Source organism: Mandrillus leucophaeus, unplaced genomic scaffold, assembly GCF_000951045.1.
Source record: "Mandrillus leucophaeus isolate KB7577 unplaced genomic scaffold, Mleu.le_1.0 Scaffold617, whole genome shotgun sequence".
Taxonomy (NCBI): domain Eukaryota; kingdom Metazoa; phylum Chordata; class Mammalia; order Primates; family Cercopithecidae; genus Mandrillus; species Mandrillus leucophaeus.
In genome coordinates, this window is record NW_012106664.1 from 1719542 (window position 1) to 1741132 (window position 21591).

The 21591-nt window shown below is 35.8% G+C and overlaps 1 protein-coding gene across 1 annotated transcript in view; it reads left to right on the forward strand.

Annotated features, from left to right (window-relative positions):
• The window catches only part of LOC105553917 (glutamate receptor ionotropic, delta-2-like), a gene marked incomplete at its 3' end in the record, with an annotated part of 1194618 nt that extends 1173344 nt beyond the window's left edge, over nt 1–21274 (forward strand). Inside the window, exon 9 of the mRNA XM_012000105.1 lies at nt 21173–21274. Within this exon, the coding sequence (XP_011855495.1) occupies nt 21173–21274 (102 nt within the window). The remainder of the gene's footprint in view (nt 1–21172) is intronic.
• Between the last annotated feature and the right edge of the window lie 317 nt (nt 21275–21591).

Sequence of the window (21591 nt, forward strand, 5' to 3'; positions counted from 1 at the left end):
AAACGTGAGTTACACCTTTTTGGAGGATGGTGTAGAATACCGATTTATTTTTTGTGTGAAAACAAAGTCTACCTCAGGTTAATCAAATAATTACTGAAGAAAAGCTTTTTCTTTATTCAAATATTTCAGCACATAAATGAGGAAGAAATGGTAAAAGTAAAACATGAACATTTGGCCATCGCTGATTATATTAGTTTTTAGAGACTACTATAACAAAATTCCAGAGACCAAGTGGCTGAAACAATGAAAATTTGGCTGGGAGTTCAAAAGCAAGGTGCAAGTGGATTGGGTTTTCCCTGAGGCCTCTCTCCTCAGCTTGCAAATGGCCAGCTTTTCCCTGAGTCCTAACATGGTCTTCTTTGCACCCTGAAGGCTCTCTTTTATGGTCTAATCTCCTTTTCCTATAACTACAACAGTCTGATTAGATTTGGGCCCACCCATATGATCTCACTTAACCATAATTACCTTCTTTAAAGGCCCTATCTTCAAATACATTGTGAGGTACTAGGGGTTAGGGTGTCAACACATAAATTTGGGGAAACACAATTCAGCACATTAAATGAATGGAAGTACTACCTGAAAATCAATGACGGATCGTATGACTACAAAAAAAGGAGACAAACATTATATATCTGCTGGTTAAAGTACACAACACAAAATTATTGACAAATATTAAACTGAATTAAGTCGATCTTCTAGATTTACCAATTTGCAAATGATGCAATCCACAGAGCGACACGTTAAGGGGTATTGGGGATTCAGTCAGCACAATCTAGCTTGGGAAATTACAGAAAAAAAAATGACCTATTTTGTGACATATAATTGAAGGAACAAATGAAGATAGAAGAATCGAGAACCTATAAATAAAGCAATTCAAGAGACACATGAGCTCATAAAACGTGGGTCCTAATTTGAGTAAAGAAAGAAAATTTTAATACTGACTGGATATTTGACGACATTGAGAAATTATTCTAACTATGCAGCTATAAAAAGGAATGAGATCATGTCCTTTGCAGGGATGTGGATGAAGCTGGAAGCCATTATCCTCAGCAAACGAACACAGAAACAGAAAACCAAATGCCACATGGTCTCACTTATAAACAGGAGCTGAACAATGAGAACACATGGACACAGGAAGGGGAACAACACATACTGGGGCCTTTCTGGGGGTGGAGTTGGGGGAGGGAACATTAGGAAGAATAACTAATGCATGCTTGCCTTAATACCTAGGTGATTGTTGACAGGTGCAGCAAACCACCTTGGCACATGTTTACCTTTGTAACAAACCTGCACATCTTGCACATGTACCCCACAACTAAAAATAAAAATAAATTATTCTAAATCTTGGGAAGTATGATAATGGTGTCATGATTATGTTTTAAAGGACTTCTTGACTTTTAGAGATCTATACCAGACTAGAAATAACATTGTATAATGTCTGCCATTTGTTTCAAATAAAATCTGATTAGAGTGGGGGCAAGAAAGAGTAGGTGCATAAATAAATAACTCATTAATAATGAGTTGATAATTGTTTCAGTAAGATGATGAATATTTGGGTTTATAATTTTATTCTATTTATATATTTGAAAATTTTTATACTAAAACGTGGAAAAGCTTTATATTGGTATTTTAAACTTTGTAAATGTTCACTAAAAGATGATACATCTTTTTAGTTGTTTTGCCTGAGTTATGATGAGCTTTGATGAGTCAATCAGGCTGCCTCTTTAGTTTTCCTTGTAAGGTTAATTGGGTGCATTGGAGAGCTGGCTGAGGTTAGGAGAGCAGGCTCTAGTTGAAGGACAGGGTTTCGGCATGCCAGACTAACTACCTTCTCTGATTATTAAACTTTGATGCCACTCATATTAGCACAGTATTCTAGTCACCTGTGATAACCTGTCCAGATGTTTCTCTGATCGTGTTCAGCTCAATAAATTTAGACTTCACACAATAGTGCTTGTCATTTTTTACCCTCTTGTACCAAATGTATTTCAAAATATGTCCAATCCAGCTGTTAATTTGACTGAATAAAATATTGTAATAATACTTCCGAGGATCGAGATGATATTTGAAGTGTTTCAAGAGTCTTTTCCCTCTGGATTAGAGAGCATCTCTGCCAGAATCAGAATGAATCTCAAAATTGACAGTTTTTACTTTACTTACCACAGTAAACTTGCATTTTAAAAAGCATTCTGGAAAAAAAAATGAATCTTCTGATTTTGTAATAAAAGAATAAGAATAGAAACTAAGATAAAATGATTCTACATCTATATCTTGACCTATATCTATATTTTATAATTTCAGCTTTTAGATCAAAAAATTGTAAAATTTCACTAATTTTATAACGTTTAGGTTAACAGATCAAAGCTCATAGGACTTTGTTAAAGACAATGAATGCAAATACTCAGTACATTTCCAGGTGTGTCATGAACCCTCCAAAAATGATAGTTACAATGACTGTTTCAAAAAATTTATACCCTCAACAAAACTTTAATCCTATTTTTATATGTCTGTCTGCTCTGAAAATAATTTAATATGTTTAAATTCCAAGAATAATTCTTACTTTAACCAAATTAATAATTCCCAAACTTAAATTTAGATTTCAATGAATCCCCAAAATAGTTTTCACATAAAGTAAAGCAGCTAATATGAGCAATGCTAACAGATTACACAGAAAGGTCTATTATAATGATTGAGTAAATATTCCTGGGAAATCAACCTTGTTAAATCTATATCCTATAAGAAAGGTGCATATCTGTTTTTTCTACTAAATATTCCATAATTGTTATTACAAGTTAGTCAGCTTCTCTCAGGTTCATTTACTCTGGATTTTATTGATTTAATAAAGGAAATTATTGGGTAAGTAAACCACAATTATAATAAAATCTCATACATTTTATTATATGGTTCACAAACTTTATAAACACCTGTGATGGGATTCTGCTATTGATATTTAAGTGGATATGTATTAAGGAACTAGAGATACTTCTCAATAAGATTAACTTGGAGAGCGGTCCTGTTTTTGATCTCTTTAGATTCCAAATTTTTATTCCAAATTTTCTAATATTGCCCAAGTGTCTTGTCTGAATCTATGTCTTTACTCTTTGGCTTAAAACCTTTGTGCATCTGGTGCTCTATTCTGCTGTGACTTTGGAGAAAGTTACAGTTTGTTTTTGCTGGGAGGAATAACTTCTTGAATGATGTCCCAACTGAAAACTATTTTTTCAGTTGCATAGAACATCCCTGTACAAAACTTTCTCTATTATCCCTTGGATAATTCCTGCTATGTATAGAGGTCCAAGATTGATTAATGATTTTGTCTTCAGTAACCTGTGATCTAAATTACTATTGGCAAGACGAGAGTGATATCTATTTTTTTTATTCTCTACATTAATAAAATATGCGTTAAGAAATCTACATCCTTCATATAGAGGATATGATTTGCCACTAAGGAAAATCTATGAGAAAGAATTGTATTTTCATAGTAAGGCTTTATTATAAAACAAATATGACCAACTGTCAGCTAAAATGTATTCTCTAATCAAGTTTATTCAGTCACTTTACTTGCTATTATCAATAAGACAAGTAATATATTTAAATATAGAAGAAATAACAAGCAAAATGTTAACTGAATTAATATATTGGTAAAATATAGATTTAAAACATTTTTTGAAAATATTGAGGAGGAGGGGTACACTTTTGCTCCCCCTAATTTTACTATGTATGTCTCTGACTGTAGGTAATTACATCTAGCTTATGCTGTCCCTTCCATTCTCTACTCTTGACTTTAGAAAGTCAAATGTAGAATGGAGTAAAAAGGGGAGAAATCTTTTCCTACCATTTGGCAGATTAAAAGGTAGATTGGAAATGCATCTCAGTATGTCAGCCATAAATGTCTAAGGGATAATAAGCCCACTACATATTTATTCAACTAATTATAATATATTGAGCAAAATGAAATACTTTGAATCAGAACCACTTATGAATGGTCAATTGCACACAAAAGTGCTGGCGATATGGTGATGAAAAGATGATTCAGCCATCTCACAAATCTCAAAATTCCACTGGGAGAAACAGGTGAAGTGATTGAAGCCCAGGATAATATTTCAAATAATAAGTACAGTGAGATACTTCTTTGAGAGATGCTGTAGGAGCAAACTTATCAACTGTTTGGTAAGTGCTTTCTTTATGCTAATTTAAATACATTTTAGTCAATTGAGATACACAAAACATCAATTCTGCCCATTGGATTTGGATCCCATGCAACTACTTATTTCCCCAAAGAGATAGTGCTTTAACTTAACTGGCATCATAAAAAAAACTTGACACTAAAATGAGAATTGATAAATCGTGATCTGTAGTAAGTTGAATGTTACCCACCCCTTTCACAAAACAAAAAGTATGTCCATGAACTAATCCCTGGCACATGTAAATTTGACCAAATAGGGAAAAGGTATCTTTGCAGGTATAAGTGTAAAGAATTTCAAGATGAGATCATTATGGAATATCCAAGTGGGCCCCAAATCTAATGGCAAGTATCCTTATTAGAGAAAGACATAGGGGGATTTCAAACAGAAAAGGAAGAGGAGATAGCCATGTAAAAATGGAGACAGAGATTGAAGTTATGCAGCCACAAGTTCAAAGAATGCTTGGAACCACGAGAAGTTGGAAGAGGCAGTGAAAGATTTTCCCCTAGAGCCTTTGGATAGAGTCCTGCCAATACTTTGATTTCATATCTGTCCTCTGGAACTTGGAGAGAATAATTTTTTGATGTTTAAGCAGATGACTTTGGGGCAGTTTGTTATGGCAGCTGTTTAAAGCAAGTCATGATCTAGTTTGCCTTATTTTCCAAAGCATAGATAATTTTTAATTTCAATTAGGCACAACAAAATGCAAGTGCATACAGAAATGTCTATCTGAGTTGCAGTAGGGAAACATTTTGCACTTAAAAAGGAAAAGTTTTAAGATATAAAGGAAATTATTGAGAAAACAAGAGAATATCCCTCATATATGTACAACTTCTTACTAATAGAAACTTTAGATGTCCAGTCAATTTCAGAGGCAAAGGCTACCATTTACCCATTGACCCATTGAAAAGCCACGTGTTTCAATTATGAAATACTGCATAACAAAACACTCTAAAGCATATTGTCTTAAAACAAGTGTTTTATTACTAAGGTTTCTGTGGATCTGATATTTAGGCAGGATTCAGTGGCAATAAGTTACCTCTCTTCTACATGGCACTCACTGGGATAGTTCAATTAGGGTAAGAGGATTGAAGATGGTATCACTTGCATGTCTGGGGCTTTGGTGCTAGTTGTTGGCTGAGGTGCTTTAGTTACCCTTTTCTCTCCACATAGCCTCTAATTACTCAAGGTTAACTAATGTTATCCCTTTTTCTCTCCACATAGCCCGTTATTACTCAATATTCTACCCCAGCCTTTAATTTTTTTTTTTTTTTTTTTTTTTTTTAGATAGGATCTTGCTCTGTCCCCTAGACTGGAATGCAGTGGCACGATCTCAGCTCACTACAAACTCTGCCTCCTGGGTTCACACCATTCTCCTGCCTCAGCCTCCAGAGTAACTGGAACTATAGGTGCCCACCACCATGCCCAGCTAATTTTTTGTATTTTTAGTAGAGACGGGTTTCACCATGTTAGCCAGGATGGTATCGATCTTCTGACCTCGTGATCCGCCCGCCTCGGCCTCCCAAAGTGCTGGGATTACAGACGTGAGCCACCGCACCTGGCCTAAAAAAATTTTTTATTGTGGTAAAATACACATATAAAATATACCATCTTAAACATTTTAAGTGTACAGTTCAATGGTAATAAGTACGTTTATATTCCTTTGCATGTATCATCACCCATCTATTTTCAAAACTCCTTTCATCATGTAAACACTGAAACTCTATACTTAGTAAACAATGATTCCCCATTTTCCTCTCTGTCCAGCCCTTGGCAACTGCTATTCTTTCTGTTTCTATGATTTTGACCATTTCAAGAAACTTAAATAAGCGGAATCATATGGCATTTATCATTTTGTGACTGACTCATTTCACTTAGCATAATGTCCACAGGGTTCATCCATGTTGTAGAATTTCTGTCCTTTGTAAAGCTGACTGATAAGGAGAGACTTACTTCTGTCATTTAAAAACTGGTTTTCTATATAGCTTATAGCATTTTTGTCCCTTGCTTCCTGCATGACTGTCTTCTTTTGTGTTTAGTTGATTTTTGTAATGAAATGTTTATGTACCTATATCATTGACTTTTGTATATTTTCTATAGCTATTTTCTTTACATTTAACATCCTACAGTTATAATACTCTAATTTAGATGTATACCAGTTTTTTAAATCCAATAATACACAAAACTCTCTCTTTTACATTTCCATACCCACTTCTTTTGTTTGTTGAGCTGTCCTAAAATTACACCTTTACACATTGCAAGTTCAAAAACAAAAACTAATAATTTTTAAATATATTAGTTTCTTGAATTATGTAGAAAACAAAATGTTACATTACAAACTATTGTTACAATAATAGTAGCTTTTATAATTGTCCATGTACTTACCTTTACTGTGATCTTCATTTCTTCATATGACTTCAAATTATTGTTTAGTGTCTTTTTATTTACATCTTCAGAACTCACATTAACATTTCTTCCATGACAAGTCTAGTGTTAACAAACTCCCCTCAACTTTTGTATACCTGGAAATACCTTAATTTCTCCCTTAGTTTGAAGGAAATTTTTGCCATATATAGGATTCTTGCTTAACAGGTTTATTTTCTTTTAGCACTTTGTATATATTGACTCATTTTTTTATTGTTTCCATAGTTTCTAATAAGATATATCCTCATGATTTTATCAAAAATCCCTTGTATGTGATGAGTCACTTCTCTTTTGATGCTTTTGATACTCTCTTTTTTGTCTTCATCATTTCAAAGTTTGATAATGTGGATCTCTGAGCTCATTGTATTTAGAGTTTTCTGAGCTTCTTGAATGTTTATATTCATGTTCTTTATTATATTTGGGGAGCTTTGGGGCATTATGTCTTAAAATATCCTCTCTTCTCTTCTCTGTCTTCTTATGGACTCCATAAGGCATCTGTTTCTCCACTTGATGGTGTCCTAATGGTTCCTTATTCTCTGCTCACTTTTCTTTAATCTTTTTTCTTTCTGTTCCTTGAACTGATAATTCCCATGGTCTTATCTTTACATTTGCTGAGTCTTTCTTCTAGCTGCTTAAATCTACCCTTGAAACTCTCTAGCAATTTTTTTTCATTTCACTTGTACTTTTTAGCCACAAAATTTCTTTCTACTTTTATGTTTTCTATCTCTTTATGGATGTTTATAATTTATTCATGTATTATTTCTTGATTTCTTCTACTTTTCTTTCAGTTCTTTGAGGATCTTTATTACAGTTGTTTTAAAGTTGTTGTCCAGTAGGTCCACCATCATGTCTTTTTCAGTGACAGTTTCTGTTGGCTTATTTTATTTTGTTTTTAAATGAGCCTTTCTTTCCTGTTTCTTTGGATGCCTTATAATTATTTTTTGTTGAAAATTAGACATGTGACTGTAGTAATGTAGTAACCCTGGCAATCAGATTGTCCTTATTTCTCAGGGTTTCCTGGGGTTTTTCCCCTTTCATTCTAAATGTGTTGTAGACTGTCTCTGTGCCAAGGATCAATCTGAGATGTATGTAAATTTAAGGTCTTCTCAAGTTTCTTTTGAGCCTGCACCTTTCCCTGGGCATACACAGCGACTTTCAAAGTTCCCGTGTGTACGTGGTTGCTTTTAAATGTTCCAGTATTTAATGTCCACCTCCAAAATGACGAAAAGAGAAAAATGAAGGTGGGAAGCAGGCACTGGCCATTTAAATCCCCTGGAAATTACTTCAGCCAGAGGGGTAGGGGTGTGCAACAATGGAGGGGAGGTGCAACAACAGTGACTACCTAGCTCTTTGTCTACATGTCCGTGATTAGAAGTACAGTAAGCAGTCAGAGCTCAGATCTCCAATATTTGGATTATAATGTTCTTTTTGCCCATGCTGGCTTCTGTGAATTGCATGTAAGTTGCTCCTGGAACACATTCATGGCTGCCTGCCATTGGACTAAGGGTCAGGATGGGTAGCTGCTACTGTTCTAAGATAAACTGATCAAAAGTAACCATAATTTTCCTTATGAGCTTCCCACTGGAAGTTTCAAGCCTTCAATAGACTCCAGAACTCCAGAATATTTACATCAGATAGATTCTGCCAGTGCAATTGTTGTCTACATGGGGAGACAGATTTCTGGTGCTTTCTATTTTGCCAGCTTCCCAAAATCTTCCTTTCTAATCTTGTTTCTCTCCTTGAAGACTGGGGAGAACCAGCTCTGATTCTAATTTTTGTTGATAGTGGACTATGGCTGTGAGAAATGTCTTCTGGATGGGGATGCCGCTACCCCCGACACAGCTCACATCTCACCCACAACCTTGGTTTTCTCCTGCTCTGGGCCAGCCTTTTTTTAATTTCTTTTTTTCTTTTTTACTTGATTGGCTTCCAAAAATGAGAAGAAAAAAAAAAAAAAAAAACCTGAGATCTCTTAAGATTCATGCCCAAAAATCATACATCGTCACTTCTGCCACATTTTACTGGAGAAAAGTCAGAGAGCACACTCAGATTCAAGAAAAGGGGTCCAGGCGCAGTGGCTCACGCCTGTAATCCCAACATTTTGGGAGGCCGAGGGGGGCAGATAACGAGGTCAGGAGATCAAAACCATCCTGGCTAACATAGTGAAACCCCGTCTCTACTAAAAATACAAAAAAAAATTAGCCAGGTATGGTGACGGGCGCCTGTATGCCCAGCTACTCGGGAGGCTGAGGCAGGAGAAAGCCGTGAACCTGGGAGGCGGAGCTTGCAGTGAGCAGAGATCGCGCCACTGCACTGCAGCCTAAGCGACAGGGCAAGACTCTGCTTCAAAAAAAAAGAAAAGAAAAGGGGCTGTCTTAGACCTTTTGAGCTTCTGTAATAAAATACCTTAGATTGGGTAATTCATAAATAGTAGTAATTTATTTCTCAGAGTTCTAGAGGCTGAGAATTCAAGGCATCAGCAGATTCAATACCCAATGAAGGCTTGCTCTCTGCTTCGTAGATGGCACATCTTGCTTAAGGGGTGAACAGTATCCTCACATGGCCAAAGGGGAAGGCAGCTTCCTTCAGTTCATTTTATAAGGGAGCTAATCCTATTCATGAACTAATCACCTTCTTAAACACTTAGTACAATTGAGTTCCAACGTATGAATTTTGGAGCGTACCAATATTCAGACCATAACAAGGGAAGTGAACTCCATCTCTTGAAAGAAGAATGGTATGTGTGCACAGGGATAGGAGGAATTATCTATGGCCATCTTGCAGACAGACTACCACACAGTGCTCTGCTTTTTCTTATCATTTTCTTTGATGACATCTGATCCTTTCTCACGAATATCTCCTTTGTAAAATACTTAGCACTTGTTATTTATATCAGTCGTTCGGGAATTAGTCATGTACTGCCTAGTAGAATTGTTGTCATTAAAAAATTTGTCCTGTTTTGTCATTTCAAAAACAATCGCAGACTCTTGGATGTTAAAGATGATGTTCTATATTTCCTTGTATCCCATAAAACCAGCATAGTAGGTATTTAATAAACAACTGTCTTCTTATTTGTAAATTTTAAGTGGTGGGAGAATAGTGTATTTACACTAATGCACGGTGGTTGTATTATCCACACGATTATTTCTTGCTGCATATCATACACCGCATTATTTCTTGCTGCATATCAATCACTTAGTAATGACCTCCTTTTTCAAATACCCCTGAATTTCTCATGCTTATCATACATATGGTTATAGCTAAGAGTTGTGAATGGACATAGATATGGGAAGCATATTTAGGAGGATTAGCAAAAGAGTAATTAGAAGAACCCATAAATCTACAAGGAAAAAATGACTATTTTTTGAAATATGCTAGCATTTTCAGCATGCCTGTTGAGTTCATGATTTATGGGAGTTTCAATTGTTTAAATGTTTGGAATACTCTGCAATAAAATAAAAATTCTCTTCAAAGTTGATAAAAATGCTCAGAGGTGTACTTCCTCATTTGATGATTCATAGTTACCAATGAAACCCAAGAACTCCATCCACATTTGCAGCAAGAGCAAGGCATCTGATAGCAAGGGAGCTGGAAAGGAAGAATCATACCGTGACCTAGACAAGTGTCATGTCGGTGTTAGCATCAGATAAACTGATTGCAATAGTTGATTGTACTATCTCTAGCGAGAGTAATTTAGAAAACCTGAATAAGAAGCCCTCTCTTGTTCCTCACAGGGATGACTCTTGGTGTGAACTCAATCATGTTAAACAATTGTAGAATCACAAAGCTAGACGTTTTATGAGATTAACTGATTTATTTCTCGTCTCGATATAAAACCTGCATGCCACAAAACTCTTCTATGCTATTGAGACTTAGTTCTTTCTTTGAGAAAAATAAGACCCATTTATTCATGCAATAAATTTTCATTGTGTGTGAATTGTATACTAGGCCTGTTCCACGTGCTTGCCATACACAGTGAATAGAAGAGCCAAAGATCTTTGCCTATGGAACTTGCAGTCTAGTAAGGGACATAAATTATTTCATAAGCTTCCCCTTTATAAATATCACTCATCCTTACTACTAATAATACTTACAACAATGTTTATATATTTTGCATTGCTTTTCTGATAATATAAAAAAAATTCACAAAATAAACCCAATCAATAATAAGCTATGAGTTTTGAGTTTAGAATCCTTTTCATTAACAAACCATTTCATTTTCAGATAAAGAAACTAAGGTTTTTAAAAAACAGATTTCACTGAAAATAAAATCTAACCACCCATCCTAATGTTCTTTAGTTCTTTATCTGGCTTTCAAAAATATCTTCTTTTCTCTATGTTGAGTTAGATATATATTCACAAAATCTATCATACTGTCCACATATGTTAGATATAAATTTTTGGCCTCATGTGAAAGAAACCAAATTTGAACAATTGAAGCAAAAAAGAAGGGTTTATTGTAATATATATATATTCTCAAGGATCCCAAAACACAAAGCTGAACTTGAGAAGTGAGCAATTAAAACTATTACAGCTGTCTGCATGACGCTTGCTCTAATTCCTCTCTAAAATAGTGTCTCATTGATGTAAAAAATGACAGCAGTTTCTGGAGCGACACTGCCTATGTTCAAATCCTGGCTATGTCATTTGTTAGATGAGTAGCCTGGAACAGGTAAATTAATCCCTCTAATTCTCAATTTCCACATCTGGTAAAATAAGCAAAATTATAATAATATCAGGATAATACTGATAGGATTATAGCAAAAAAGATAAATAACATCTAGTGATTGGCACAATACCTGCTTCATAAGAAGTCTTCAGTAAATGTAAACCACCTTTATTAAATAAGAGATGTTAAGAATTGAGCTGAGCTGGGGAGGGCTGAGCTGCCAGATGTGGAAGTATTCTATTAAGACAACAAGCCAAAATGAAAGTAACAATTAAGCTATTATTCCACTTACTGTGATAGTATAGTCAAGAGTCCAGAAAGAAAGTGCTGGCTTCAGCTATGTTTCATTTTCCCTACGAAATGGCACCACACAAGGGTCAGATGCATTAGTCCAGTTTTGGATAACTGTCTCACTGCTAAGGGAACCCCAAACAAAAAGTTCCTATGGTTTTATGGACCTGAGAGCAGGGGAAGAGGCACGGGGAAGATCTAGGAATGGGAAAGTACCAAGTACTAAGTCAGAATGGAGAAAAGTATCCTCCAGGGTGCCCACTCCTCCCAACAAGCAGGTCTTGGCAGAAGCTCCTGGAAAGGCCTCTTCTCAGAGTCCTCAGTAAAGAAGTCTCTGAATGGAGGCTCCTGGGCTAAGAATGCAAATATGTATAAAACATGACTGGCCAGGGGTCCTAATTCCTTGACTGGAACTCCCTTCAGAGACTGTAGCGCGTTGTCTGTTCAAATTGGTTTGAGGAGGGAAACTTTCCTCTGTGAAGGCCTGCCAGGAAAAGCCTTTGTATTGCCTAGGGCAGGGCAAAATCATACAGAGGTTTTAGATTGGAACTGGACTCTTTGAGAGGATTTCTAGGAGAAATCCTCCCAAAAGATTCAGTAGTTTATATTTCATTGGTATGTTGGTGGTTCTCTTTCTAGTGAGATAAAGTATAGATGAAAAGTATCTAACATAGATTAGGTATTACTCTTATTATTATTATTGCTATGGTTGCTTGTATATAACTGTTCAGGTTATAGCTCCAATAAAACAACTTATTTTATTCTCTCCAGGGTTAGGTAATATCATTATTCCTCATACTGAAAGCTTGGAAATTCACCATCTAAATTTAAAAGGGGGAAAAATCTCAGCTGATAGCTGGTAACACAGTGTTGGCTATATAGTGAGATATTTATTTAAAGCATCATATAAGAAATTATGTACAGGCCAGGTGCGGTGGCTCATGCCTGTAATCCCAGCACTTTGGGAGGCCGAGGTGGGTGGATCACCTGAGGTCAGGAGTTTGAGACCAGCCTGGCCAACATGGTGAAACCCCATCTCTACTAAAACCACAAAAAATAGCCAGGTATGGTAGTGTGTGCCTGTAATCCCAACTACTCGAGAGGCTGAGGCAAGAGAATCACTTGAACCTGGGAGGTGGAGGCTGAAGTGAGCCAAGATCGTGCCACTGCATTCCAATCTGGGCAACAGAGCAAGACTCTATCTCAAAAAAAAAAAAAGAAAAGAAAGAAAGAGGGAAAGAAATGATGTACAATCACTGTAACATGTATTAAGTTTCTTGTTTAAAAATCATCTAAATTTGTTTAGTATCCAATAAAAATTGAAGTCTCATGTTGTGCCGAGAATTATGTATTTAATAAATGGGGAGAGGAAACAAAACAGGAATTTTTCTTGACCACATGGACATTTATAGATAATTGCTGCAATATTAATCATAATATATAAAAATATATATTAAACTTAACTACAATATTACTGTAAAAGAGAGGAACATGATTCTATATTACAGTGATATGAGGTAGCCTGGGGTGGGGGCAGGAGATCAAGGAGAGTTTACCCCAAACTACAGGTGTTTATATGGAGATCTAAAGGATGAGGGAAAATGACTTTACTAAGTCATTAAAGAATCGCTGGTTTCCTAAGATTGTTCCAATCAAGGAAAACTGTATATTCAAAACCATTAGTTCTCAAATTTGGCTCTACTTTGGAATCATCTTCATAACTTTACAGAATACTAATGCCTACATTTCATGCCCAGATTCTGATTTCATTGGCATGGGGTATGGCTTTGGTGTTGGGATCTTTTTTTATAACTCCCCTAGTGATTCTGATACACTTTAGTCAGTGCTTTAGAAACAATGTTTAAATTTTCAAGGTAGGAGGATTATGCCTTACTCAAGAAACCACAGGAAGATTCACATGGTTAGAATTCAAAGAACGAGAGGGAATGTGTTATGACATGAGTCTGTGAATATCAATAATACCAAATCATGCAAATTCTGGTAGGCCACATCTGAAGTTTGGCCTTTATCTTGAGAATACTGGAAAACTGTGGCAAGACTTTCAGCAGATGTTGTAATCTCTGAATTTATGTTTGCAATGAAAGACTGTAAAGGGAAGCTATGAAGTTAGCTTCGGCTAGTATGGTAGGAAGGAGCAAGTTAAATAGATTCAGGAGATTTTTTTAAAGAGGTGAAATTGGCAGACTAGGGCAAAGGATTGGATCTGAGAGGTGGTGAGACTGACACTTTGATTTTTGGCTAGTGGGACTGAGCTGATAGTAGGGATAGATAATGAGCTTAATCTTAGAGATATTTGAGCTCCCTTTGAGGTATCTAAGTAGAGACAGTGAAGTGATAGTGAAATATAAGGAGATGGCTGAGCTCGAGATTTTTATTGTTTAGGAGTAAAGATCTAAATTGCAATAGAAATGCTTTACATTAACCTTGTCAGTTTCATAAAAATAATTACGTTACTGGTACAAAACATGGTAAAAGGTACTATAATAGACAGAAAAATGATTAACATGGTACCCATGACCTTAAGTAGTTAATTATTTAATGGAGGAGATAGGAAAGACAGCGAGAACTTAATGCGATTTTAAAATGAACATCTTAAAATGTCTCAAGGTAGAATGGAATAGAAGAGAAGAAAATCCAGCAACTTTTATCAGGTTGTAATAATTACATGCTAAAATATTATTAGAAAAAATGATAATGTTCTGATCAGATAGAAAAGGAAAGCTAATAGAATTTGAGGGAGGGGAATGACCCCGAAGAATCGTGAAAACTCTCAGGGATACAACATCATATTAGGACACGGTGTCTAGTTGGGAACATATTGGTTTTTCATTCAGCTTGAACTGGAGAACCAAAACGAAAGAAGATTATAAAAACGACAGTAGGAAGTCGGGCGCGGTGACTCACGCCTGTAATCCCAGCACTTTGGGAGGCCGAGAAAGGTGGATCACGAGGTCAGGAGATCAAGACCATCCTGGCTAACACGGTGGAACCCCGTCTCTACTAAAAATACAAAAAATTAACCGGGCGTGACGGCGGTCGCCTGTAGTCCCAGCTACTCGGGAGGCTGAGGCAAGAGAATGGCGTGAACCCGGGAGGCGGAGCTTGCAGTGAGCTGAGATCTGGCCACTGCACTGCAGCCTGGGCGACAGAGCGAGACTCTGTCTCAAAAAAAAAAAAAAGACAGCAGGAGTTTTAAATCATGGATTTGTTTATTCGAACCTGCCACATACCAATACAAAAATACTACGATAAGAGCTAGGAGTACAACTGTGGACAAGGTAGTCATCATTCTGGCACATAGTTTATAGATTCATATCATATTTATTATAAAAAAGTAGTTTGAGACAATATTCCTAGTCAGCTTTCACAAATGAAACCAGTCAAAGCAGTGACTATTCAAAGAGGTAAAGTAGCCATTCTATGAGTTTGCATTCCCTGTGTGTTGAAGCAAGTTTTTTTTTCTTTTTCTTTTTTTGAGACGGAGTCTTGCTCTGTTGCCTAAGCTGGAGTGCAGTGGCGCCCTCAGCTCACTGCAATCTCCCTCTCCCAGGTTCAAGCAATTCTCCTGCCTCAGCCTCCCAAGTAGCTGGGATTACAGGCATGTGCCACCACACCCAGCTGATTTTTGTATTTTTAGTAGAGACGGAATTTCACCATGTTGGCCAGGCTGGTCTCAAACTCCTGACCTCAGGTGATCCACCCCCTTGGCCTCCCAAAGTGCTGGGATTACAGGCACAAGCCACTGCGCCTGGCCTGAAGCAAGTTTTAGGGCAGTGGTTTTCAACCGTGGCTGCACATTGGAATCACCTGGAAAGGCTTTTGAACTGCTGATGCCTGGTTACACTCCTGGGGATTCTGACTTAATAGTCCTGGGGTTTGGATGGAGCATCAGAATTGTTTAAAGCTTTGCATTCTAATAATCAACAAAATATTCTAATAGTCAACAAAAGTTGAAAGTCACGGCTTTAAGGGCATGTTTTATCACTCAGACTACTAAGTCACCCAAAGAATGAGACTCAGCAAGGAACAAAAGAATTCTGATTATATAGGAAAAATAATAAACACTTCTTTAGTCTCAGTGTGTCATGAACACTTCTAAACACTTAACATATTTTAAATCAGTTAGTGGTCCCAAAAGCCGTATGAAGAAGTCACTTTTACTATTCCCATTTGAGAGATGAGAAAACTGAAACCCAATAGCACACACCAAGAAAGTGTTAGAGTGGGTACTTGAACTTAATCAGTTTTCTTCTAGAGCTTCTTATCTGAACTGGTATGATATATTGCCTCTACATATAGTGTAATGGTAACTTTACACCAGAAGAATTATAAAAGAAAGGAAAACCTACACAAACAGCAGAATATCATTAAATCAGTTAAATGCCAGTTGATAATAGAATGATTATCATGACGGCATAAAACATCTGTGGGCTATACATATGTGTATATGGACATATATATGTATCTATATATATTTATACAAATATGTCTATATATAGATATATGTATATACATTTGTGTGTGTGTGTGTGTGTATATATACTCGTTCTCATGTTTTCTTCATTTGTAGGAATCAGTTAACAAGTTCATCATGTTACATAGTATGAAGGTTCTGTTTTCAGTAGTGAAACAGGGAGATAAAAGTAGTTGAACCATGTGATTTTTTTTTTTTCTGACTTTTCAAAGACATTTTCTCCTGAAGGAAACTCAAGTGCTAAGGCTATTCCACATAATCTCAAGAACGACTACTACTTTATGGTAATGACCATACTGTAGTATAGAATCTTAGGAGCATATAATCATCCTCTAGGGAGCACATTTTACAAATTGAACCTATTTTGCAGGTGGAAATACCATAAAGAAAATTATCGTTGGAGAGATTACTGGCACACTGCATTCATTCACATGTCAAAGTGGAAAACATTCCAATTTAATTCTATAAAACATGTATCTGAGTCAACCTGCCATATGTATTTTTTACACTTTCTATCCCATTACAGAAGTAATATCTACCAAATAAATGCTGCACATTTCTAAGTGGCTGGCTTTTAAGCTGCTTTACCTATGACTTTTTGTTCCCTCTTTTTGTCAGAAAGCTGAGAATTCAAGTAAACGAAACATTGTGGCTGGTAGCATACAGCCCTCAGTGCAGTGGATATTTTGTGTCCGGTAGCTGGAGCATTGGACCTATAGACAGGCTTCATTTGTTCCATATGAATACAAGCTAATAAATGGAGAGAATTCCATTTGGTATTCAATTAAGAGCTCTCCTGATTCCTGTTATTAAAGCCTACAAACTATTGAGCATAAAATTAAAATTGAGCAGTTCAGCTCTTTTTGACATTATAACACTGACTGAAAAATAATGATGTTAAACCCAAGAGTCACAAGTCATCCCTTACAGCCCATGGAAAATAAGAAGTGGAAACATTGAGGAAGAAAGAGTAAATATTGAAAACTTGATCATTAGTACACATAATGTTAGGAGCACGCTACTGTGCTCATGCAAATACATCAACCCAGTTTGTAGAACATAAGATATTACATTGATTTTAACATAATGTTACAAGAGTATTATTGCCAAAGCTCCAATGAAGGAAATAATTAAAGCACTAGGCATTTTAAGGTCTTAAAATGACAGAAAATACTATAGGAAATCAATATATTGTAATTGAAAGGAAATTGAATTGGGTTTACTTTTTTTATCCCTTCTAAATTTTCTTCAGACTGCCAGACCACAAAAGATAGTGAATCTTGTTTTGCCATCAGCGGTGTGACTTTCTGTAAGTCTCATATGCTGCAGGGGCCACCTTTATTGTTTTTTATTTAGGAAGCACTCAGCTGAATAGATGGTATGAGATTTTTTTATGTGTTATCTTTACTAGTCTTGGACTCACTGTTTTTAAAAAAAAAAAAATAGAAGCAAAATCAAAGACACAGCAGACAAAAACAACCATCTCCACATAGCCAGAGAAGTCAAACTAATGAGAATTCAGACATTGAAACCAGAGGACTTGTTAGATAAGCCTCACATTTGAACCTAAGTGAAGTTTGCCTAGTTTTTATTAATCACTATGCCTGTCAATCTTGCTATGCAACAAGAAATATTACCAGTTGCAGATACAAACTCAATTTGAATCTCTATGAATCTAATTCATCTTTATTGCTTATTATTGAAAAAAAAGTTTTTATAATCAAAAAAGCTTGAAATGAACCTCAAGGAGATAAGTGGATATGAACAGAAATTGAGGAATGTTAAAATGAGAAATTTGCAGTCTGGGTGCTCTGGTTTAAACCTATAATCCCAGCATTTTGGAAGGCTGAGGTGGGAGGATCCCTTGAGCCCAGGAATATAAAGCCAAACACTTAACAATTCTCAGTCTCAATGTCGTTTGCTGTAAAATAGAAATATCTTCCCTACCTAACTCGAATAGATCACATTTATGAAAAGGATTCATAAGCTATAAAACAACACCTTAATCAAAAATGCTGTATCTGGACTTTAAAAAGAACTGGATTAAATACTGATTTCACCTCTTAGTAAATATGTGATCTAAATGAAGTCCTTAGTTTTCTTGCCTATTAAATAACAATTGTAAGAGCACCTTCTCATATGGTCATTGTGGAGCTTACATGTATAAAAAGCTCAGCACCATGGCTGACACATACAAAGTATTAAACAGCATTCAAAAATGTAATCAATATAGGAAATAAGTATTGTTTTATTTCCTTAATAATTTATTAGTTATACCCCGTTATGATATGTGATAAGAGAATGTACTTTATTTCTAGTTTTCCAGATAATCTGTATCCTAAACATTCTTTACTCCCAAATTCAGTCTTTGAGCATCCTAGCTCTTTACATCCACAGCTAATATTTAGGAAATATTAAAGTTTCTTTGTACGTTTGAAGGAAGAACTAAGTTAAGTAAGTGGAACTTACCAATCCTAAAATCTAGACTGCTGTTATTAAGAAGAACAACTGTACAAATGTTGTTATCAAAGGACATATGAGTCAGACGGAAAAAAACAAAAGGAGAACACAGAAAGGTGAAAAGTCTTTGTCAAGTAATGGAGAGAAATTATTGTCTTGTAATACATATGAGAGAGTCTAGCTAAATACTACAAATTTTTAAATGAAAATAAATATTATACATGGTATAAATAATGTTTAAGTCACTGCCTAGGTCAGAAGATGAGATATATTTACCTATTCTACCTACTCGGAATGCTTTTTTGCTGTTGTTATGTGGAACCTCCAAATACTAGAGTGCTTTAGAATTATAAAACCATTGACCATGTTCAGTTATGTTTAAAAGAAAACATCATTCTGAAGAAACTGGAAATATATATTTATAAATGTTTGTCCATAGCATTGTTGAAACAAATGGCTCAAGTTTCACTGTTAATCCAGTTGCTGATATTTTTGACTATTCAGGACACTGAAATGGTACAGTCAAGTTGGTGCTAATAGATGTCATTTATTTACACAAACTGACAATAGTGTCACCAAACTTAAGAGACAAATCTAAAGGGGACAGAAAAGAAATTCCTGTGTGTGCTTTGGCAGCTTAGACATGTTTACCATGAACAAGATTATATCCTAAAAGCTATTTGTGAAACTTAAAATTAAGTTGTATGGTTGTGATATGTGGAGATAGCATATTGGAATAGCTCTTCACTTAATGTTATAGATTACTTTTTCCACCAATATTATTTGGTCTAGGAAAGTAAAATCCTCCTGAGGAAGTAATTAGAAAAAGCACACATCGGGGAATGCAATTGAAGATAGACTTTTGTTGACCTCAGAAGAGAAAATCTCAAAAGAAATTTCATAAAAGTTTTAAATTTGGCAAGAGGACCACAATGTCTCTGATAATTAGACTTTCAACACATTTGGATTTGCTAATTGGATCTAAGTTCTAATTAGGCTTTTTATGTAACTAAGAATGACATATCATTGTATGAATTTAATGTGCTTTTACAGTTGAAACCAACAATTAGCAGCCTTTTCTAAATTATTTTAAGAAGGAAAAAGCTGGCTCTGCTGTTTATACTGTGACATTCCCTTCTCTTAAGATATATTATGTAAATTTTAGTTTTCTTAATTAAACACCTTTTGGGGAGCTCAAAGAGAAACTTGAGTTTTAATAAGAAGCACCTAAATTGTTTATTTGTAGGGAAGACTTGCCAGCCAGTATGTAGATGACTTTGGAAGCTACAGAAAAACCGCAATAAAAAGAAATAAATCACAGTCATCAGGAGGAAACAGCATAAATAACCATTTGCCCCTATGACCATTCAGTTAATCAAAACAGCTCTGAATATGACTAAAGATCTGTTACATTTTTAAGTTTGCACATGCAGAATATGTTCCTAAATGTAAAGGCTCATGGAACTGGTTTCAGGATGAATAATAGGACATTTCTTCCCAAGATGTGCATTACAACATTCTCTCTCTCTGCAGCCTTCTTCCATAAACAGTTATCTGCTAATTCAAATCAAATCATCTCTCTTTTCTCCTTTTTTTTTTTTTTTGAGACGGAGTCTCACTCTGTCCCCCTGGCTGGAGTGCAGTGGCCGGATCTCAGCTCACTGCAAGCTCCGCCTCCCGGGTTCAGGCCATTCTCCTGCCTCAGCCTCCCAAGTAGCTGGGACTACAGGCGCCCGCCACCTCGCCCGGCTAGTTTTTTTGTATTTTTTTAGTAGAGACGGGGTTTCACCATGTCAGCCAGGATGGTCTCGATCTCCTGACCTCGTGATCCACCCGTCTCGGCCTCCCAAAGTGCTGGGATTACAGGCTTGAGCCACCGCGCCCGGCCTTCTCCTTATTTTTTATGGAGAGTCATCAATTTTTATCCCATTCAGATATATAGACAGTAATTTAAAAACTGGTAGCCTTCAGATTTATATATTCCAAGAGATAAGACCTACGTAAGAGCGTAAAACTGAACCACTGTTTGGGTGAGTAAAGAGCAGTGAGTCATTGCAAGACTTTAAGAGAAAGGCTCTGCCAAAATATTCCAAGCAAATTGATAACACTGACAAAAAGGCAAATCATATTGTTTTACGTGCTATGAATACTTTGAAAACAAAGCCATACACGTGATTTTTTTTTCAAATAAAAGCAGTTATCCTTCTAACCATGTTAAAAAAGTGTCTATTTTCCCAGTAAAAGTCATATAAGATCAAATTAAAACCATTGAAACTATTAGAGAATCTAACTTACAGTAATTGATACATTAAAATAGACATTATGTTAGAGTTATATGTGCTATTATTTTTCCAATTGGTGCATTACTGGGACTTAGTGATTGGTGTATATTTAACTCCTCATTAAGTAAAATGTCCTCAATGAGCCTCTTAAAGCACGTTGGGTACTGTCATGTGCCATATGATGACATTTAATGCAAGAAATGGCATTTCTAATAACTTCATTTCCTATTTAAAAAGAAAACCTGTGCAGTACTCTTTCTATACCAATTATTCCAAGAGCTATCACATAGTTCTCCATAAGGGCTGTACAGAGGTGATGGGACTGTTCTTCAGACAGAAAAATGACCAAAGCTGTCTTATCTTTCAGCTTGGGTGCTGGAATCCTGTCACAGGTCTGAATGGGTCACTGACTGACAAGAAATTGGAGAATAACATGCGTGGTGTGGTTCTACGTGTGGTAACTGTTCTGGTGAGTATTATCTGAGCCTTGTGGTTTTGACTTTTGGAGGTTACTTTATCCTACATTTCTTTCTTTTATTAACTGATGACATAATCTTAAAAGAGTTTTAACAATTCTAAATACACGTTCTAAGATTTTTTAATGGTCGTATTTTACAGCCTTCAATTTACATGAATCAGGATCACAATTTTGCAGACTTTTAATTACAGTGCATGTGTTAGGAATTTTCTTAGACATTTTAGGCTTAATTTCGATCCTTCTACAGTTTTCTACACATGATAAAGTAAAGGTATGTCTCAGGCCTTCTTTCATTGAAACTATAGTGA